Source organism: Oxyura jamaicensis, chromosome Z, assembly GCF_011077185.1.
Source record: "Oxyura jamaicensis isolate SHBP4307 breed ruddy duck chromosome Z, BPBGC_Ojam_1.0, whole genome shotgun sequence".
NCBI classification, from domain to species: Eukaryota; Metazoa; Chordata; class Aves; order Anseriformes; family Anatidae; genus Oxyura; species Oxyura jamaicensis.
The window spans coordinates 76,199,651-76,222,327 of NC_048926.1; the positions used below are offsets into that span (position 1 = coordinate 76,199,651).

At 36.4% G+C, this 22,677-nt stretch overlaps 1 protein-coding gene across 1 annotated transcript in view; it reads left to right on the forward strand.

Moving 5' to 3' along the window:
* The window catches only part of XRCC4 (X-ray repair cross complementing 4), a 183,820-nt gene that overhangs the window by 111,963 nt on the left and 49,180 nt on the right, over positions 1–22,677 (forward strand). Inside the window, exon 7 of the mRNA XM_035309760.1 lies at positions 9,677–9,821. Coding sequence (XP_035165651.1) covers positions 9,677–9,821 — 145 coding nt within the window. The remainder of the gene's footprint in view (positions 1–9,676; positions 9,822–22,677) is intronic.

A 22,677-nucleotide genomic window follows, 5' to 3' on the forward strand; every position in this document is an offset into this window, starting at 1 on the left:
ACCACGCATCCAACCATGGTACACAAAAAGTAGTTTCATCAGGCAGAATTAATACAGAATTTCAACAAGGATTCAAGAGCAAGAGATGGAAGAGGATTTCTAAAACTGCACATAATAAATCTGGACTTCCAGCAGAACACTAGGGCCAGAGAGCATGCTGTTGCTGAGCAGCCTAACTCTTTACCTTTGGCTAGTCAAAATCCACAAGGCATCTGAGTTGCCAACATTGCCTTTGGTTCTGTCAAGCACCAAAAAAAAAAAAAAAAAAAAAAAGCAACTTTCTTAGCATGTTTTATATATTAAAAAAGCAGTCTCAGCTTTCACCACTTCATAATAGAGCATCTTACCTATGACCTGTGTCAGGAGAGATTTGAGCATGTTATGAAGCTTTCCTGTTACATTGTAACGCAAGTACTGATACCTAGGTACTGGAGATGTTTTCATATGCTTCATGCAATGCGCGTGTTCAAGATCTCTATGTTATTGACATAATCCTTGACAGCATTTAATACTGGTGACTTTCTTAGAATTATGGCATTACTAAACTAGTTTTAGCAACATACACTATTCTGGATTATTAAAAATGAGTGTCTCATCTATTGAAGTACATATGGTCATATGGTCATATTTCACTGCAGGTTTGAAGTAGTATTTTTTTAGCTGAAGAAGACATTCGTATTTTACAAATTTTTGAAAAAGTTTGATATAAGAATAGGCTTTGCAAATGCAAACATGTAGGACATCGGGCAGTTTGTCAGCGGTAATACAGTCTTGCAGGGTGAAATGTAAACTTCCTTACTGAACTGAATACAATTTGTAAATTTTGTATAACTGGATCTAAACTTTTTGCTGGAGTTGTTTTAAAATGTGTCTTCATAAACACTTCCCATGGTGATATTCTTTATAAAAATAAATGTTAATAACTAACTGACAGAGAATTTATAGAACTGCAGTCTTAACTGCCTTTAGGCTCCAGGGGATTATGGTACAGTATAGCCAAATTTATACAAAGAATTAAATGTAAAAGAGAACAAAAATTAAAAAATAATTTTAAAAAAGGGGCTAGAGAATGGTTCTTACTGTTTTCCTAAAATTGAAATAATGACATATTCCTGTTACTTTCACTAAAGTATGCACATGAACTATAAACACCAGTGTTTAATTTGTGATCTGTGAGTGATCTATAGGTATTTCTTGTGCAAAATTATGGCCAAAATGCGTGTGTTATAAAGTATAATTTTAGCATAGGTAGGAGTGGTATTTCCTAAATTGCCTGTCAAAAATGACTTAATCCTACTTTGCAGGAATTGCCTACATCAGTCAGACACATTCATTTCCATACCCATTCATTTAGGAAACTCTCTACTGAGAATGTCAAAGAGATGCTAATTATTATCAGCTCTAGTGATCCCTTGGGAATTAGGCTGAGATTGAGAAACCACATAATTACTGAAGTTACACTGTAGTCGGGGATTAAAGTGATGAGTTCTGCTCCCTTTCTGCTTTTTTTTTTTTTTAATAAAAAATAAAAAAATATTTCCTGGCTTGGGCAGCAGCTGTCACATGTGGTCCTAGCATGCTTTAGGTGGTTGTTTGTGAGCACTTTGTCCTCTTCCAGGCGAGTTTATCTGCTGCCAATGCTGTGCAAGGGCAGGAGCAGAGAGGCTGTAAATATTGTAGGTGTAGCCTAGTGGTTTCCTAAAGAAAATGTCCCTTGAGCAAGGGACTTAATTAAGTTAAATCATCTGCTTCATTAAAGAGAGACAGCAGAGCTTGGAAGTTCATCTAAGTAACTTTATGGATCATGCTGCCTGGATATAAGCAGAATTAAAGCAGGAAGTTCTGTTCCATTAACAGGGGGACTCAGAGAGGTATTTAGCAGATGTTTGGCAGCATTACTATCTGATGATCTGAACAAATTCTAATAACTGTTCATAAATCCTTACTACTCTGAAGGAATAAGTCCTTATTACTCTACAGAAAAAGGAATTGGGTAAATTTTCATTCATAGCAGAAATTCTAACTGGCAGACTTTTGAATTGCTGTCGGAAGCAATTCAAACCTTCAGGATCGGAAGGTTAAATAAATGGCAGTCCTTTTAATGAGGATGAAGTGTGCATGTCCTTTGTAAATTTTTCCTGTTTATTCCGATCCAGGAAGAAAACATTTTTTTTTTTCAAATTTCAAATTCATTATTGCAAGCAAAGCAAGTTCAGAGTATTAAATAAGTTTTATTTGATGGGTCATGACAGAAATTTAAATTTTCCTTGAACTCATATGACAGTGATGATTGATTTTGAAATTGTCATTTTATGTCCTGATAATTCAAAAACATAAATCTGATAGTAGTAGGCTGTTCAAATATGTTTTTCTGTGCAGTGTTTCCTTTTCTGGAGTGACTGATTAACCTAAAATCAGTCTAGTATCATGAGCGGTGGAACAAATCCCATGAGACCTATGACTGTAGGGCTCTATTTGCAAAGGACACTTGCCATTCTAATGTAACTCAGCATGCTCAGGGGTTGGCAGGGCTGATAGATAGGGCTTTAATCTAGAGTCAAAGGGGGAAAGGGATAAAACCAGGCACGCCAGTGATGAGCTAAGGGACAGTGCACTAGAATCAGAGGGACTGTATGCTAGTGAGCTTCATAGGAGGTTCATAAAACACCTAGATGATAACTTCTTGGTGCAGGTGCTAAGGGAGCCAACTTGGAAAGGTACCCTCCTAGGTCTGTTGCTGGAGAACAGAGAGGGTCTTGGGGGGGACGTGGCAATTGGCGGCCATCTCTGTCATAGTGACCATGAAGTGGTTGAATTTAGAAGGAGGCCGGCCTGGCTGACCAGGGATCTTCTACTGAAGCTTAGGCAAAAAACTAAAGTGTATGGCTGCTGGAAGGAGGGGCAGGCAACAAGGAAGGAATACAGGGATGCCGTTCGTGTTTGTAGGGAGAAAATTCATGTGGCCAAAGCCCAACTAGAGTTGAAGCTGGCCATGTCTGTGGGAGACAATAAAAAAGTTTGAACATATGTGAACATATGTGATCAGAAAAAGGAGAACCAAAGAAAACATTGGTCTGCTACTTGATGGGGAAGGTCTCCTCACAGACAATGACACAGGCAAAGCAGAGACGTTTAATGCCTTCTTCGCCTCTGTCTTCAATGCTGATGATGGGCTTCGGGATCCAGAGTGCCCTGAGCTGGAGGACCATGACAGTGGGAATGATAAACTCACAACCAACCCTGAACATGTGTGGGATTTGCTGCTCCACCTGGATCCATGTAAGTCCATGGGTCCGGATGGGATTCATCACAGGGTACTTAAAGAGCTGGCTGACATCATCGCGGGACCTCTCTCAATTATTTTTCAATGATCTTGGGAATCTGAAGAGTCCCAGTAGACTAGAAGCTGTCAAATGTTGTGCCAATTTTCAAGAAAGGTAAGAAAGAAGACCCTAGCAATTACAGGCCCGTCAGTCTCACGTCGGTGCCTGGTAAAATTACAGAGAAGATGATCCTTGAAGTTACTGAAGCACACCTGGGTGACAATGCAGTCATTGGTCTCAGCCAACATGGGTTCACGAGGGGTTAGGTCCTGCCTAACAAATTTGATTTCCTTTTATGATAAGATCACCCGTCTAGTCAACCAAGGGAAACCAGCTGATGTGATCTTTTTGGACTTCAGCAAGGCTTTTGACATGGTTTCCCATAGGATCCTACTGGACAAAATGTCCAGCATACAACTAAACAAAAACATCATACAATGGGTGAGCAATTGGCTGACGGGCAGGGCTCAAAGGGTTGTGGTAAATGGGGCCACATCAGGCTGGCGGATGGTCACTAGTGGGGTCCCTCAAGGCTCCATTTTAGGGCCAGTCCTCTTCAATGTTTTTATACATTGTTATAATACATTGGTATATACATATATATACATTGGTATAATTGAACATTTCTTCAATGTTCATATACATTAGAAGGTGTTTTGAGCAAATTTGCTGACGACACCAAACTTGGAGGAGTTGTGAACTCGGATGAGGGTGGAAAGGCCTTGCAGAGAGATCTGGACATATTGGAGAGCTGGGCGATCACCAACCACATGAAGTTTAACAAAAGCAAGTGCCGCGTCCTGCACCTGGGAAGGGGCAACCCTGGCTATACGTACAGATTGGGTGACAAAACGCTGGTGAGCAGCCACACAAAGAGGGTTCTGGGGGCTGTGGTTGACAGCAATTTGAATATGAGCCAGCAGTGTGCCCTGGCAGCCAGGAGGGCCAACCATGTCCTGGGGTGCATCAAGCACGGCATTGCTAGTCGGTCAAGGGAAGTGATCATCCTGCTCTGCTCTGCGCTGGTGTGGTCTCACCTTGAGTACTGTGTGCAGGTCTGGGCACCACAGTATAAAAAGGACATTAAACTGTTGGAGAGTGTCCAGAGGAGGGTGACGAAGATGAAAGGCCTAGAGGGGAAGACATATGAGGAGCAGCTGAGGCCACTGGGCCTGTTCAGCCTGGAGAAGAGGAGGCTGAGGGGAGACCTCATCGCAGTCTACAACTTCCTCGCGAGGGGGAGTGGAGAGGCAGGTACCTATTCTCCATAAACACCAGTGATAGGACCTGCGGGAATGGGGGTAAGCTGAGGCAGGGGAAATTTAGGCTGGACATTAGGAAGAGGTTCTTCACCGAGAGGGCGGTTGCATACAGGAACAGGCTCCCCAGTGAAGTAGTCACTGCACCAAGCCTGTCTGAATTTAAGAAGAGATTGGACTGTGCACTTAGTCGCATGGTCTAAACTTTTGGGTAAACCTGTGTGGTGCGAGGAGTTGGACTTGATGATCCTTATGGGTCCCTTCCAATTCGGGATATTCTATGATTCTATGATTCTGTGCTGAAGTACAAACATTCAGAGAGGGAGTACAAACATTCAGAGAGAAAAAAAGGTTTGGTTAAGTGGAAATATATATATATATATCAGTATTTAAGACAATCAAAAACATATATGAGGCTAATTACCAGTGAGACAGAGGAATAAACAAATGAGAAGAGTGATGTCGTCTTCAACTGTAAATACTGAGGCCCACATTCTGCTCTCATCTATATTACATTAAAATAGATCATTTTCAAAATGGCATTAAAGGGCATGGTTTTGTCTGGGCCTATGAGGAGCAGTTTAGCTAAGCAAGTGTAGCAGCTCTACCAGATTTTTTGGATGACAGGAATGTATTAAATGAAGAGGTCTTTTCTTGTATCTTAATATATTCTAACAAGGTGAAAGGAATTTATGTCTGTGGCTGTGCTTGCTATATATAAAATTGCATCAATTACAATTTTTTTGTTGCTTGCACTACAGCTCTCAGGAATTCAGCTGTTGAGTGTATTTTATATGTGTGTGAAGTTCCGTCATTGCAGGCAAACAGATTGCTCAAATTTAGAATGTTTCTACTCAAATTTTGCTTATATAGTTCAATATATATGTATATGTATATTATGGCAAAACTAAGCTTTTAGTACTGGTTCTAGTCCTTTAATGAGCCAAGAGTTTGTATAGAGAAAAAGAGTTGAATGCTGTTTTCTCATGTGAGTTCAACACTGTTGTGAACAATTAGACACCTCCAAGCTGTAGAAGTTTTGTTACGGGTGATGATATACAAATAATGTTTTTTGTTGTTGATGTTTGTTTGTTTTCCCAAATTGTTAGGTGGATATGATAGATTGGAAGTATTTTTTTAAAGAAGTCACTTTTGTATATCAATAAATTAATGCAGAAGTCTGAGAGATATATTAAAATACATTTGGACTGCCTGTCTTCAATCCAACTATACAAATTTATTTTAAAATGCCTGTAGTTTTGGGGAGTTGTGGTGTCTGCCCAGCTAAGGCTTTGGCATTTCATATACTTTTCCTTCAGGTGTGTGCCTAGATCAAGTTGCCATTTTTGTGCTTTTCTGTGAGAAAATATCATGGTATTGATATCATGGTATGGCAGAGCTAGACTATGCTTCATTCAACCATTTTAAGTATCTCTTTGCAATGAGTTTAGTCTCTCTTCCTGCACAAGAAATGACAGCAGGCCAAAACAAGTATTTAAAAAGGTCTCATTCTTATATGAGGTGCTTAGTCTTCTTTAATGGTTTCTTAATAAAGCAAAAATTGTTGTATAAGTTGGAAAATGTAGAAAGGTGTTCCTCACTGTGTTGTAGGACAGGGCCTTGATGCCATCAGTCGAATTAGCTGTCTGCCCATCTCATTGCTCGCGGGTTCCCTGCTAAGGTTTTTCTGAACACCAGTGGAGCCGGGCATTTCCCCAGCCAGTGCCTGGCTGGCCGGAGACTGCAGAGAGCTTGGAAGGGCTGTGTGGGTGCAAGGGGCTGTGGAGCAAGGCTTTTGGGTCTCCAGGAATGGCTCCCGGCTTCTCCTGTACCAGAGTAGAGGCATCTTCTGTTTGCAGGCCCCAGCATTAGGGGACCGTATTGATTTCATTTCACTCTGATTCTTCCAAACAAGGGAAAGATATTTTTAATTTCCACTATAAATTTATATCTAGGATATCCTCTGCATGTCAAATAATAGCAGTCTTCAAAATGACAATAAAAAATAAATCAAGCATTTTTAATCAAAGTCTTTAATCTTATTTGCAGAAATACTCTTTTAGCACTTAAACTGTTTCCCTTTATTGTTGTCTTGTCAATCTTGTTTATTGCAACTGTCATCTTCACAAGGCACGCTATATATTTGGAACATTTCTTGATCAACATGTGTTGTTTTATAGGGTTTATTGATTGGCTTTATTCATACAGCACTCTCCTCTATTTAAATTGCTTCAGTTTTTTTCTCAAAGATATGATGGTAATCCATACTGTATTATATAATTTCAAACTAAGAAACTTAATTTAGTGGGAAGTAAAGGAACTTTACTTCCTTAAAATGGTAACAAAAATTAGACAGAATGAAAAAAAAAAAAAAAATCAGAATGAAATACTTGGTTTATATTCAAAAATGTCCCCCATTATTCCAAATGCTTTTGTGTCAAGCAATGATTTTTTTTTTTTTTTTTTTTTTTCTGAAGCTTTCTTTGGCCTTTATTCAAGTACTATAAATGAATCCCGTAATGACATTCATTTCTGGGCAGTAGTAGTGGGTATTAGTTTAAAGTCTTACGGTGATGCAAGATACTTTAAGCTTCAAGTGTATGTCATATTTTCATTAGAGGTTCTAACCATAGTGGTAACTAGGCTTAAAAAAATACAGCAAAAAAAAAGCTTATGGTGATGAACCATTATGTATGAGGCAGTCTACTGCTACTCATAAGACATTACCTACACTATCTGACTGAGACACCTTCTTCTTGTTATGATTAAAATAAATGTTCTCACAATAAAAAATATTTTATTGCAGAGGTTTATCATTTAGGTCTATGTTTTTTATTCTGTTTGATTTTAACAAGTCATAAGAGCAAAATTTGTTTTCATTGGGAAGATTCATTGAGGTGTTGCTAAAAAATTAGATCCTTTCCCAGGCTGAGGTTGGGAAATAAATGCAATATATATACTGCAACGACTAATATTTCTCTTCCATTTACCTCACATGAACATGAGCAGGACAGTTGCAGAAGGCAAATGGGATTTGTATCTTAACATTAAGCAATGCTGAGCTTGATCACCTCTCTACAGAGCACCATTACATACTCCGCAATTAGAAGCACAGGGACATTATTTAAGATCAGCATTGTGATAGGTTTATATATGCAGTTAACCTTTGGATCTACTTTTTGTCAAAGGAGAGTCTGAGAGGAGAACAACAACAAGGAAAGATAAGAGCTCCGATGAATAAATTACTCAAGTTTGTTGCTGTATGGTTCTTTATATGGTTCTTGACAGTGAACTACTTTATGTGTTTTAATTAAGAAGGGGCTGACTTTGGGAACTGATTTTGGAATATACAAAATAGTAGACATATTAGGTATACAGGTATACTACTCTGAATGTGCTGTCAGTAAATAGTAACAAGCAGTCATGAATATGTTTTCAGCATTTAGTACTGGAAAAGTATGCATAGCTAGTTAAAGTTTAGAGTGCAAGATTAGGCTGTAACTTAACCTTTTTCAGCATTTATTACAGGCAGTGTACCTTGTCTGTACTGGACTTTGAAACTTGTTAATTAGTTTGTGCCTTGGAAATACATCAACTAATGCCTGTTTTCACACTACAAAGATCTGTAAGTCTATATCGTATAAGTATAGTGCATGCTGGTAGAAGCTAGGAGGTTCTGATGTTTAAGCATGTGCTTATTTGTAAGCAATAGTAGCATTGGCTCTGAGAAGACTGTTTGCATGTTTAATTTAGTGTTGTTCTTGGTCAGAAAGAGTTTTTTAAGAAATAGCAAAAATATTTCTTGTGGGTTGCATATTTTCTTCCTGTTTCAATTTCAGAAGAGCTAATAACAAATGTGAAAGGAATGCAGAAATAGGACCCATTATTTACTTTCTGGGAAAACCTTCAGTATTGAATCTCTTAATAATGGTGTCTTTCATCCACGTAAAGATTAAACCTTCCTAAAACACACAGAAAGTAATAACCGGCAAAGTTACCATAACAGCATCAGCCTCAGTCACCACATTATTATTTAATATATTTCAGTTGAAATCTGTGCTTCTCTGGATGTCATTATCTTAAAAATTTGGAGTAATTAAAGATTTTATTTTTAAAGAAGGTATACCAAATAAAAGTATTCTACAAAGTCTTGATGGCTGGAATAAAAATGTCCACATATCTTGTGAGTGTCTAGCAAGGGAGGGTATGGATGATTTCTACTTCAGGAGGGATATGATTGTCTTGATGTTAAAGCTTCAAGGAGATAACTGTCAAAGCAGAGAGCGGATTGCTTTTTAATTGAGACAATGCATCTTTTATGAATTTATAAGATGAAGTAACATGAATGTGAAATGTAAATTGAATGTGAATAAATCTGGATACAGCCTACTTTACTTACCAGAGGGGCTAGTAGAAACCTAGACTGGTCATCCAGTTTCACGTTCTGGAGAGCTAGGAGTTCTCCCCATTTTCCTACCAGGCTGCAGCCACTCTGTCATTTGGAGAAATTTACTCTGAATCGGGGCCACCGTCTCCATGGGTGGAATGGTAAAGGGTGCTACCTCATTTTATGCACTGGTCTGCTCCAGCCTCGGTGTACAGGCAGCAGGCTGTCCATGCTGTCTGTCAGTCTTTCTGGTCATTGCCTCCAGAGAGGCTACAGCAGAACCCTGAAGGATGTATGGCCTGGTGGCCTGTGGTAGCACAGTGACTGGGACATTACAAAGTACATACCAGTACATAGCATAACAGTACTTGACCACGGAAGCAAGAATCTTTAAAGACTTTATCCTACTGAATATTGAAAGAGTCTACAAGGAAGCATCAGAAGACCATTAGTATATTTCTAATCCATAACTGCTCTTCTTACTCTCCAGTGACTACAAAGAGATGCCAAGGGAAGCTCATCTTTCTATTTTAAATTTGGTATCTTTAAATTTCCTGTGATGTCACCAATTGCTGTCAACTCTGAGTCCATCATAGCAATGTAGTGATTTTAATAAAAATAAAAAATAGTTTAAGAATTGTTTATAATACGAACAAATTGTTTGTCGTCAGCGTTCTTGTTAACTTTGGTCTTTTTCGTTTTGGCAGCACCAGAACGCAATGATTCCCTTCTGGGCAGCCCTGATGTCATCAATACCACTCCAAGACGAAAGAGAAGACAAAGGACAGTAAAACCTGCTGGAACAGGAGCTAAAATGGCTACTTATGAGACAGAAATGCCAGCAAAGGAAATGTAAGTACTTTTCAAAATGTACTGAGGTGTTTCTGCACCTACAGATGCTTGTTCTTTTTGTATTTTCTTGTGCATAATATTCAGAGTATTCTGAATACTGTTTTGTCACATTCTTTGTAGTCATTTACACTCATTTTATCCAGCTTTGAATAGATGTGAATGATTAAATGCAGTCAGTCCGCAGGGCTGCCATATGATTGATGGTATCTTCTTCCAAATTGATAGTTTTGTAAGATCAATGGTAAATTAGTTTTGATTTTTTTATTTCCACCTTTTATCTGTAGTACTCAATGTGTAATAAATTGTCTAACCAAGCATAGGCTCAGACCACAACGACATTTCCAATGATTATCAAAGATTTGTTATTACTAGCAAGAAATTTATCTTATTTTGACATAAAAGATTGTGACTTGATGCCAGCTATGAATGTTAAAAAATACAATCCTGTCTCATTGGTAAAAGAAATGATTATTTTTTAGAACAGTCTAGAAAAATATCATATTTTGCTCTTCTGTTCTGTGACAGCATTGCATATTACAATGAACCATGCCCTTTGTCAATTGTATGTAGTCAGACAGTTTGATTTTGAGAGTCTGGCTGTGTTTGCCTGACATATAATTTAGCTCTTTTTAGTATTGATTGAGGAAGGAAAACTTCCAGAGGCAAATGATTGCGAAGGAGAATAGAGAAGCCTTGGGACAAGTAATCCTCTGTATATGAATATGTGAGTCCTGTACCCAGGGGAAGGATGTCTATGTGATAATTAGTCATATTTTAAAGCTTACTAAACAGAATATACATTCTGTCAGATCTTTATCTCTGTTCTAATTTTGCATTTGCTATATGTTAATTGCATGCTAACAACTGGTTAGCACTCCAGGTCACAGCATTGTTTGAGATGTGACATACCTTGCATACTATGGAACATACCTGTGAAGATGTATCAAATAGTAAAGATTTGTATGCTTCTTTCTGATCCTACACTGATTTACAAAATCAAATGTGATAATCTATCCTGGCATGTGTTTTTTAATCCTTTAATTAATTAAAAAGTAAATGTGGTCATGGTAGTGCTTGCTCTGTGATTAGATAAGAATGTATTGGATCTCCCTAGTTTACCTGGAAAATTATAAAAGCAGAGTTGCATTAATTTCCATTTTGCTGTTTATTTTTCTCAGTGTCCCTGCTTGGTTGTTAGTTTTCAAACTTCATCTTAAGTCCTTTGCTGGCTGCTAATCAAGCTTTCACTCAATTTATTTGGCTAATAATTTTTACTTCTCTTCAGCCTGTCAAAAGTAGGAAGATGTAGAATTAGTGTTGTAATCCAGTTTAGCAAATACAGCTGTCTCGTTTTATGAAGCTTCTTCAGTAATTTATACTGATGGAAAGCTAGATCCTAAAATGGTATGAAAGGTTTTATCTTAAGCTGATGTTACACTGGGGTCTTGTCCAAAATGTTTTCCAGTATTGTGTCATTTAGCCAAAAATTACAAATCCAAGCAAACCACCCCAGACTCCTGGGGGGGAGCAGGGAAGGGGAAGCTGACCTCTAAACTCCTTCACCTTTGGAAGTGGTCCATGGCAAACATGGAAGATGCACAGCCCTTGGAAGCGTGTCATACTTTTCTGTTTGGCAGAAGGATCAAATGACAGATTGTGATCACCTTCATGAATGCATGACTGAGTCCTTATTTCTGAACTCTCCTGCATGGACCTGCAGAAAGATTCGATTCTTTACTTGTAATGTAAATACTTTAAGGTGCTATCAGATAAAGTCATAGCCGATAGTTCTTGCTTCAACAAACTAATATTTACTTAGTGGTGTTTTCCATTGGCAAGTTTTGCTGATATCAACAGTGCTTGTTTCATGTTTGCCAGGCAATGAAAGATCAGTTAAAAACCAAACATCAAGAGCATAATGTTTTATTTATATTCTTGCATTGTAACTCAAGTGATAGAAGATCCTAAATAAAAGGAAGAAAATACAGCTTTTAAATGAGGTATATTTCTCATTCATGAATAAGATGTGTTTTTTTGTTGTTTTTTTGTTTGTTTTTTTTTTTGTTTGTTTGTTTTTTGTTTTTTTTGCTTACCACACCAGAAATGAGGACCTGGAGGCTATCAATGTATTTTAGAATTTTTTTTTTGAAAACACAGTGTTATGCAACACAGTCATCATGTTATCACATAATACGAATTATATCTTAAATTTTGTTTACTTCTTGTGAGATTTTAAGAAAGTACCACTTATGCTTAAAGTTAAAAGCATCCTAAGTAAACACAGTCATGACAAATGAAAGGATTCTGTTACAACAAATAGTTTAGATTTATGGATTGTGAGAGTAGTTATGTAGCAATTCTCTAGTTTTATGGAATGAAAATATATTCTCAGATATGATGAAGAACACTGAAAAGAATGCAAATAAAATTTTGTTTAACATAGAAATTAGGGCAAAAGGAGTACTGCCTTTGTTATGCTTTGTGTGCAGATGCAGTGGCAAGAAAAGGAGTTATATTTGTCTATACAGACATCTATTATTTGACAATTTATTCAAGGCTTAAATCAATGCTTTTAAGGGAACCTGGATAAAATTAAACTTAGTGAAAGTAGTGTAGCCTTGAGATCAGCAAAGAATTGAGCTAGGATTTGTGGAACAAGATTTGCTAAATTAACAGCTAAATTATTTGCTGAGATAATAATGTTCTTCAGGATGAAGCAGAAATTCAGCATAACTAGTCAGTCACAGAACTGCCAGGATTGAAGTTTATTTGTCTTTGTAGCAGGTTGTTTTCCAATCTGAGATATACCAATGAAAGCACATCTTTAGGCAGACAGATGCTACTTACAGTTGATAACAGTCAAACTGCAGTTCACAATTTATGCATTTTTGAAATGTGACAAAGGAATGTTCTTACAGTTCATAACATGATTGAGTTAGGAAGTAAAATAAAATTATGCTGATTCCAGTTAATTGTAATGGTATTTGTGAAGCTTTGACTGTAACTTAATATCTGGCAATTTCCTAAGGTGCTAAGCAGAGATAATATGTTAGGCAAGTTAAGATGCAAATTCTAATTTTTGTAATTTGCATTTTATACTTGGAGGAGAAAAATTGATAAAAGCAATCCCAATCCACATGTAGAAATTATGCTTATTGATGCACTATCCAAATCTCTCAGGGGACTCTGCATATGAATAACACTACTAGCTATGTAGAATATGCATACAATATAGAGGCTTAAGTATATGGCCTGTCAGCCTGAATCCTATACATAATTGTTTATTCCTATGATTATTTTACTCAGGAATATTGGAGTGTATTTGAGAGAAGATAGTATCTACTGACCATGCTTTATAAAAATCTTATAAATTAAGTATAGTCATCGTATACAGAATGCTTTTGTATAATCTATAATATGGACCAAGCAGTGCTGGAGTCTGTAGTCTAAAAGAAGAGTAAATTAGCAAAAACCTTCCATTTACATTTTACAATTGTTACTTTGTTTCCACAAGTAAAAAATGGTATTTCTGATTTGGTTTAGCTTTTTTTTTTTTTTTTTTGATGCAAAGATATAAGAAAAGCAAAATGTTTTTTTCTTTCTGTCAAATATTGCTTACTAACAAGGAATCTAATTTTATGGTCTTCATTCACACATGGGTCTTATCCTAGGAGGAAAGCTTTGCTGGATAAGACACAACATTTCTTTACACGATTCTCCGTGTCTCAAAATGTGGTTTTGTATTAAAATTTGACTACTGCTGGTTTAATCCATCTTGCTTTGATTGATGAAACTGAATGGCTATTCAGACCTACATTTGAACTGAAGGAAAGAGATGCTTTCCCTTTACTGTTTCGTTTTAGCCCCACTGAATTTGATAGGATGCTTGCCACCAGTACTTTAGATCTTTCCCCATGTAAATACTACTTTTTCAGAGTGTTCAGCATATATTAGGAACTCCTCAGAAAGACCTTTGTGAAGGAAAAAAATCATACTCAAATATTGCAGGTGGGTACCTGAACAACCACATACCGTGGCTGCAAAGTGCATGTGAAGGAAGTAGAGGTGGCTTCAGAGCGAGGACAGGATTTTGCTGGTGGGGCGAGGATAGGATGCTGCAGTGCCATGAGCTGCTCTGTCAGGAGGAGCCAACAAGAGAATGTCGTTTCTGCTTTGAGTTTTTAAATAAGATTGTCACGGCCCTCACGTTTAGTGTTGGTGCTTGACTTGAGGGTCTATTAAAGTTAGTCACGCATGTAATTGTGTGTAGGATCAGCTGCATAGTTTGTACCTGTTAATGATAAAAGCATTTTTTTTTCTTTTCATACTCTCATCCCGTTGTGTATTTTTGAAAGATTTTACTGTCTTCATAGTTGTATACAATTTATTTGGAAAGAAAGCCCTTGGCTTTATATTACAGCACCGAGAGAAGCTAGATTTGCCCTTCTGTTGATAACCTCCCACCCCTTTAAAAGCATTCAGAGACTGTGCTGTGCCAGGAATCCCCATGGGATCCTCACTCTGCATCAGTTTGATTTATTGCTTGTGGGTCATGTTTTTGATGTTCTAACACACGGTTTACTCAAAACGTGGTCTGCCACCACCTAGGATGCAGGTAGCAAAACCCTTCAGGTAGATTTTTCCTGGAATTCTCAGAGGGTTGCACATAGACATCAGTATTACCGTCTCACATGTGAAGTAATTCTTTCCAGTAAAGGTTTAACCAAGTGAAGTTCGGATCCCAGTGAAAATGATACCATAACCTTCTATGGTCCAGGGGGAGTATAAAGTTTACACCACAGCAACCCGCTTTAAAGAAGGATCTTTCTGAGAGCACACGTTGACATGCCACTTTTTTTATACACTGAATGCATTTATTTAATGCAATTGGAAAGAACTGGTAGAGCTTTGCTTGGTGAGACAGAGCACTCTGATCACAGGTATGCACGTGTGCGTCCTTGGACTGTCTGTGTACCACAGTGTAAGGTTATTGCTACAATGATAAATTTATGAAACGCAGTGTTCAGGAAGCTTTTGGTAATTTAATCATTCAGGCTGGAACACGGACAAGTTAGGAAATATCTTAGAAGCGGACAAGCAGGTTCATTTGAGAATCAAATGTGACAAATTAATTTATTTTCCAGCAGCTGAGTTAAGTCCTTTCCGGGTTTCATTCATGTTTGCTATTCCCTTATTTAAGATGAACAGGAATTGTTTCATTAAGATGGTTTCTTTCTTTCCTGTAGTGCCATGGTGTTGGCAGCAGCAGATCACTAGTCATACCAGACAGACTGTTTTGACTAACCTGCATGCATGTTAAAGGTTGTACTGTAACTCTATGTGGCCTGATGGGGGCTTTGATAAGTGATACTAATCTCCAGTTTTCTGAAATATTTAATCTTGCGTGACATTGGAGCAGAAAGAAGAGCCGTGTTCATTACCTGTGTTGTATGACTTGTGGCTGTACAAAAATGGAGTGCAGTCAGAGGAAAAAGAATAGAATCCTTTGATTAAATGCACAGTAACATCTGAAAAAAAAAATGGAATGTATAAGGCAGAAATACACCACAGTACAGTTGCCTTTGTTTTCTGTTTATTTCATTTCATTTCATTACATTACATTTCATTTTATTTTGCTCTTTGTTTTATTTGAATGGTAGATAAATAGAAAGGCTTCCACAATCCATGTGGGAAGGGATGATTTATTTCAATGGAAAGTGCAAGGAATTGGTATCCACATCACCATTTGTCCCTACTCTCGAGGGAAAGAAGGCAAAATATGAAGGCTGAAAGCCCGAGGCAGAGAAAAACGAGCATTATCTGCTGACCTCTGAGGCTGCAATTTCTCCCCAGCAAAGCCACTCAGCTCTCTAGTTCATAGCACATCTCACCAAATTTTGTGCCTAGTAATAGTCTAATTATTGACTGATGATGGATAAGTTATTACTCTGTAGGACAGACAGGATTGTACCCTATATTTTCTCAGGGCACGATCTTTAGAGCAGGATTTTATTGCAGTGACAGATCTCGTGTGATATACGTATCTCAAATGATTAATCTATAATGTATTTTAATAAAACTGGTATCTCTGAGATTGTAAAATGATGGATTAAAAATGTAAACAGTATGTTTTTCCACTACCTTCCTTGTAAATCTTTTTTTTTATTATTTTTTTTTTCCATGGATTTTATAACAAAGCTTTTATATTGGAATGATGCTTTAACTAAATTTTATATTTTAAGCCTCTTTTAGGTAATTTTTTGGTTGGTATGTTTTAATTTATAGCACAACAGATTAGTTTTGTTAAATATTATGATCCCTGCTGGGGCTATTTAATATTTTAATTTTTAAAATGTATTTTTTAATATTTTAATTTTAATGGGATACCCTGCTGGGTATTTTAATGTGGTGTACCAAAAAAATTATTTTCAGGGGTAAATTAAGGCAAGAAACAGGAAAGACTTTGTGTGGCTGAGGTAACTGACAGTACTGGGATATTCACTGGATTTTGATGTAGAGCTGCCTACAGTGTTTTTAGTCTTTTGGGTGGAAGGGTGGAAAGAAAGAAAGCAAGGATTTTGCCTTAAAAAAAGCAAAGAAGGCAATATTTATGCATATATATATAATATTTAAAAGCCCCTATACCTCCTTGTGGTTGGTATACAGCGGCAAATGTACACTGTTTTTATAAACATTTCTGTAAAAGGCTTTTGATGATGATATTGATTAAACCTCTTATTTCCCAAAACAGCTCTTCAGACAGAATTATTTTCACTTCATTTTTATTAGCAAGAAACAGGTAGTTTAGAATGTATGCACTAGCAGAAGATTAGGACTAGACTGATGGAAAACCTAAGCAACTACGCTTGCCAGCTCAGTCCTGAAATAAAAAATAGACAGTGCAGAAGAATATGAGATGGAAACTTGGCTGTATTAACAAGATAAAGCTGCTTCAAGTATCTGTTTTATTGTTAATTAAATTGATCATGACCTATGTCTTCTATAACGGATTAAATTAAAGTATTCCATAAAGCATAATTGTCTGTGACGGCTAATGATCTCCGTTATGGACTCCAGAAAACATTCTGGAGATAGTCCCATACAAGAAAATAGTTTAAAATATGGGATTTGGGGTAAACAATTTCAAAAAGACCTGCAAACACTCCTGTTCCACTGAGGCGATTGCTCAGCTTCTGCTCAGTTTGTGCTGACTTTTCAAAAACAGGATTCAGAGCATGAAGCTATTAATCTTTTTAATTGTATTTCTATTTGTCCATTCTGTGTACTTATCTTTTCTGAATCACGAATCATGAATACTTTCTTCTTCCCTTCACTCTCTGGAAAACTTCAGTCTCAGCAAAGCAGGGCTACAAAGCTACCATTCAGTAGTGGTAACGCTTTTCAGTGTCTTTCTGCTAAAGTGATTACTCATGTATATAAAACCTATGGAACTAAATCCATGCAACTTACCTGTCCCATAACAAACCTGCTCCTCAAATTGTGAGAGCCATGTCCCACTTGTTTTCACCTGCTTAAGTTCACTGATTATTCTTGACTCTGAAGACCCACATCCAGCCAGAGAGAAATACAATATCAGAAACTTAAGTGACCTGCTAGACCTCCAATATGTAATGTATAATATCGAGTAGACTCAGAAACATTGTTTGTAACTTTCTATCTCCTTTTATGTACGTTATGGGAGGTTCATTACAATTACTGTTTCATAGTTCCCAAGGATGCAGTTGAATCTGAATAAGTTAGAGATACCAAGATATTTTCTTTTCCAGAATGCCTGAAATTTAGTGAAAAAAACAAAACAAAACAAAACAAAACAAAACAAAAAAAAAAAAAAAAAAAAAGAAAAACCAAAGTGAAAAGGACTCCAAATTAAAATGACTTGCGATGAGTTTTGATTTAATTCTGTATTTTCTCCATTACAGAACAGGTTGGTCTTTCAAAAAGACTTGGAGAAGGAGCAAAAAAAAGGTCTATAGAGTAGTATAGAAAAGGGTGAGTTGACACCAGGCATATTCTTGAGCAAATAGATGAGAGGGAGCATAGTGAGGGGCATTTATTATTTGTGCATTTGCTTTTTTATTGCTCACATTTATGTGTTTCCCCAAAGTAGTACATTAAGCACCTAAAACCCATGGCAATGGATTTTCAATAATATTTAGAACATCCCTAAATCTGGTCTGTATGGATAAATACTCATAAATTTATACACTGTGACTAATACATATGGTATGAGCAAATGCACTTTCATGGTCCGTTGAGAGGACTCATCTGTTTCTGTCAACTTGCATCAAAATTCAGCATGACATTAATCAGTATCTTTTTGATGAGTTCTGCCATCTGTGAGAAGGTAGATAGCACATTCTTGTGCATCAGTCTAAAAACTTGTAGAATGTGAGAAAGAGTTGGACAAATTATAAATTATATCTATATTACAAAAAAAAAAAAAATGTACTACCCTTTCAATTGCCTTGAAGGTAGACAAAAACAAGAGCTTATTTAAAGCTACAGATGTACAGAATTATAATAATACAATCCTTGTTTATATAGAATACCACTGGAAGACTCTCTTGATTACTTAATAGCACTTAAGTAAATCCCTGACTTTATTCAGCTGTCAAGCTATTCATAATAATTTTCATGTAGTTGTTGCATCATTCCAGCTTGTACATATGAACAGTACTATGAAAAGCAAAAATAAATAAATAAATAAATAAATAAATAAATAAATGATATACTTATACTTTCTCCATATTGTTAACTATATAGCAACTATTGTAAGTATGAATACAGAGTTGGGTAAAACTGAAAGAAAACGTTCAGTATTCCAGAAAGATGAGTAAAAGATATGTTGAAATGTAAGTTAAATAACAAAATTGTGCTAAAATAAAAGGCTATTTTTGAAATAATCTCAATTGTTCCAAAGAATACCAAGTACTAAGATAAATTAAAATCTGACAATAGTCTAACCATTTACATTAATATTTGATTCTGTATGTTCAGAATGATTGCTGTAACAATAATTAAAACAGTGGCAAAGGGTGATATGCATTTAAGTTCTATCATTTAATGAAGGCAGTTCCATTCTAGAAATAGATGAGAATTCTAATATGCTTCTTCTTTAAAAACTGATAATTATTCAGGACTGTAGAAATAAATATTTTTATGCGACTAGTGTAGGTATGAGAAAGAGAATTTGACATCAAGATAAGAGACACTTCTGTTAAATTTAAAAATAATACCTCTTGTGTTTCTTTAAAAAAGACGGTAAAAATTTTTAAACTGGGAAAATAATTTGTGCAAAGGTTGTTGAAAAGGTGGTAAGTGTAAACTTTAAAATAATTTTAAGTTTTGGAATATCTATTTCATAGAGTGGACTGTACTGACTGAACTTAGCAAAAACATAGAAGGTATTCTTTTTCTTTCTATATTGAGAAATTAACTGTGTGCTATGTGCTGATTTATTATTTGACGAAGGAGGAAAACAGTTACGAATCTTAATTTACAGTTGGATTTTCCCACTCCATTCCCCAGATTCCTAAGCAACACTTTGGAATATTTTCATAATGGTTATTTTTTGCTCTGAGTGGAATATGGTACTTGATTCATCACTTCAGTGTTCCAGTGTAACTCCCTAAGCCTTGAAGTTACACAAGTATAAAACTGGAGTAAAGTGATGATAAATCATGTCACTTAGTTTCTAGTGGTGATGTGAATCAGCCAGACTATTACTGCTTTTGTCTGTCTGGACTTGCTCCCTTGATAACTATTAAATTACATGGATGAAATTATGTTTTTATTAAAGTGTCCTAAAAAAAATATGTATTTTATAAAGAAACTCCTCAAGTCTTTAGGGTAAAGCACACCATTAAATAATAATATATTTCTACTAATAATACTTTTATTTGATTAGCTGTCAATCACAAATATAGAAATACTTTTCTGCTTGGGTTCAGTATCATTGACAAGCAATTACGAAAGAAACCTTTAGTATGTAAAGAGTCCTCTTTAGTTATGTAACTGTTTAGCTATGGGAATACCTGAAGATGTTCAATGGGAAAAACAGTCACTTGGATTATTCAGTTGTGTTGACAAAATCCTGCAGCTGAAAGCATCTGAATACTTATTTCAGTTAAAGTCAAAATATATTTGAAAAAACAAACAGAAGATACTATCACTATATGATGAGTTTCCTGTTGACACTTTTTAAAGGATTCAAAATACTTCATGAGCTCCAGATTCAAAGTTACAAAAAGTGCCAAAAGTGCTTGTCAGAGCAATCCCAGAACTAGTATAAGGAGAAGTTTCAGACCAGTCTCTCTATACCAGTGCTAATAGCATGAGAGGGAAACAAGAGGGAAAAGGAGCAGAAAGGAGCAAAATGTCCATGCTACACCATATATTGAGTTTGTGTTAACATGCCATCAGTATATGTGTTGTACTTACCAAAGCTGGGAACAGCAGTGGTTGGTTGGGCCAAGAAGCCCAACCACAAGGAACAATGTCCCATTTGCCCCTTTATGAACGATGTTGTGTGGCCAGTGGAACACACAGTGTGCCCACCACATTGTGTTGTCCAATTTTCAGGCTTAGCACTTTTGGTTGGGTGATTGCTGAGAGCATGGCTCTGGGGAGGGAAGGGATATGGCTGTTTGGCAGTAAGAGGGTGAGGAAATTAGAAGCAATTATATATATAGTGTGAGTCTTGGGAAAAAAATGAGGCATATCTCAAGCCAATAACAAAAATTGTAAGAGCTGGAGTTACTGTCACTACTGGGAGGAACATTCAGTGTTGCCTATGACTTGTAACACTTTATTAATTCTTTTGTGTCAGACCTTTCAGCCATCTATTTGTCTTCTTGGTTTCTCCTATCCAGCATAACACTTGCGAGGTGTATATCTGCATGCCAGATATGCATCTACACCATTTCTGCTTTAAGTAATACCACCTCAGACATCACGTTTTAGGGCAGAAGTGGGAATATTTGTTAGACGATTTATTCCACGTGACTTGGTGCAGGATGTTGCCAGCGACCACAATACTAAATTCAGTGTCTGTAATGAAGTGATTTGCTTGGTTGAGATGTTTCTGATGCTGTTACGTTTTCTTAGGCTAGATTTACAAAAAAGTCAATGTTTCATGTTACCATAAGACAGTGTTAGCCAGGCACTCCTCTTTTTCATGGTTTGCTTACCACTCCCAGTTCTGCAATGAGTCCTGTGTCCTTACATGTTCTCCTTTTGCCAAGCTAAAAAGATAAAATTTTGTTTCTTCATTAGTTCTAACCTTTCTGTAGCTGGGATCTCTTCGAAATACCAGCTCGTTTATAGATAGGTTGTAGTGAATACAATGTTATTTGTTTCACTAGCAGGTATATCTTCTAGTGCTAGTATTTGGCTCGTCAGAATTTTTACAGTTAAAAAGATTTTTTTTTAAAAAAAAAAGGACTTAAAAATGAGGCTTAAATGAGGCTTTTAAGTACGCTGAAAGTGCTTTTCAAACACCTTGGAAGTTAGCCTAACTTAAGAATCAGTAATAACTTTCCTTTAAGAATGAAGTTGAGCTACACAGTGCTTGAAAATAATTTACCAAAGACCTTTTAACCTTTATGAAATACCAACCTAAGGACATATTTCTATTCTACAGAGAAATATGTGAGTGAAAGAAAATGCTAATTTGAGGTACATTTGTAATAGTGAAGTTCAGTATTGATTTTAGTGGACTGTAAACTGGCTTAAATTTTGTTTGCTATTTAAGTCTGAATATTCTATGCAAGCCTTTCAAATTACTTGTAACTTTCTGAATCTAAGTTGGCTCTTCACATTTTTGTTTCATGCCTTTACCTCTTTGCTGGACATTCCTGTCTTGAGTAACAATCTACTATGACATTTAGTTTTAGTACACTCAGCTGTAATTTATTTAAATAATGTTTCCTTAGCATTTGAAAAGCTGAGTCTTTGGACTTCCAAGTTATTATCATTAAAATTTCTGTCCCACCTGAAATTGCTGTCCTTAGTAGGGCACAGGCATTCCAAGTGTAATTGAGTTCTCTGTTTTTAAATATGTTCCTTGGCTGAGTCATGTTGACAAGTGCTTTTCATCTGGAAAACTTTCCAGTTGTTAGGCTTAGTCAATTTGATGTGGAATTCAGAAAATGAACTGGAGTCTAACACTGTCTGCATAAAGGTGCACCTGTGTGGGGGTTAACTTGCCATCATCTGACATCTCCAAATATTATTCTGCAATTGTATGTTCTTACAAAAGTACGTTGTCTCCTCTAACACAGTCTCTATTGTCTGTTAGAACAAAATGTGCCTGCCTTAATATATACAAAGAAACACAGAAGAAAGAGAAAAGAGATTTTTTTATTTACTGAGCTGTTTCAACTAAGCATTTAGATGTACTAGAGAAAACACAAACAGAAGGTATACAGCTGCATTTTTTTTTTCTTGAGGCAAATCATGCCAGTAGCATCTTGAGTAGTTTTTGGAATCCACTCTGCCCTATTAATGGTATCAAACTGAGGCAATTACCTCACCTTAATTTTAGAGCTGGCCCTAAATAAGGTAGGTTCTATCTGACAAATGTATCAGCCTAAATTTCTCATGGGGTTAATCAACAAACTAGGTACCTTGGAAGAACTGTGAAGAGCAATCTGATTCATCTAGTATAGATAGATTTAGCGCTCTCTTCATTAGGTGCCACATCATCCCTTGGCGATGGAACCAGTAGAAAAGTTGGGATATTCCATCTGAATATTTGAAGTCTGCTGGCTTTGGACTGTTTCCTGGGGAAAAAAAAAAAAAAAAAAAAAAAAAGAAAAAAAAAAAGAAAAAAAAA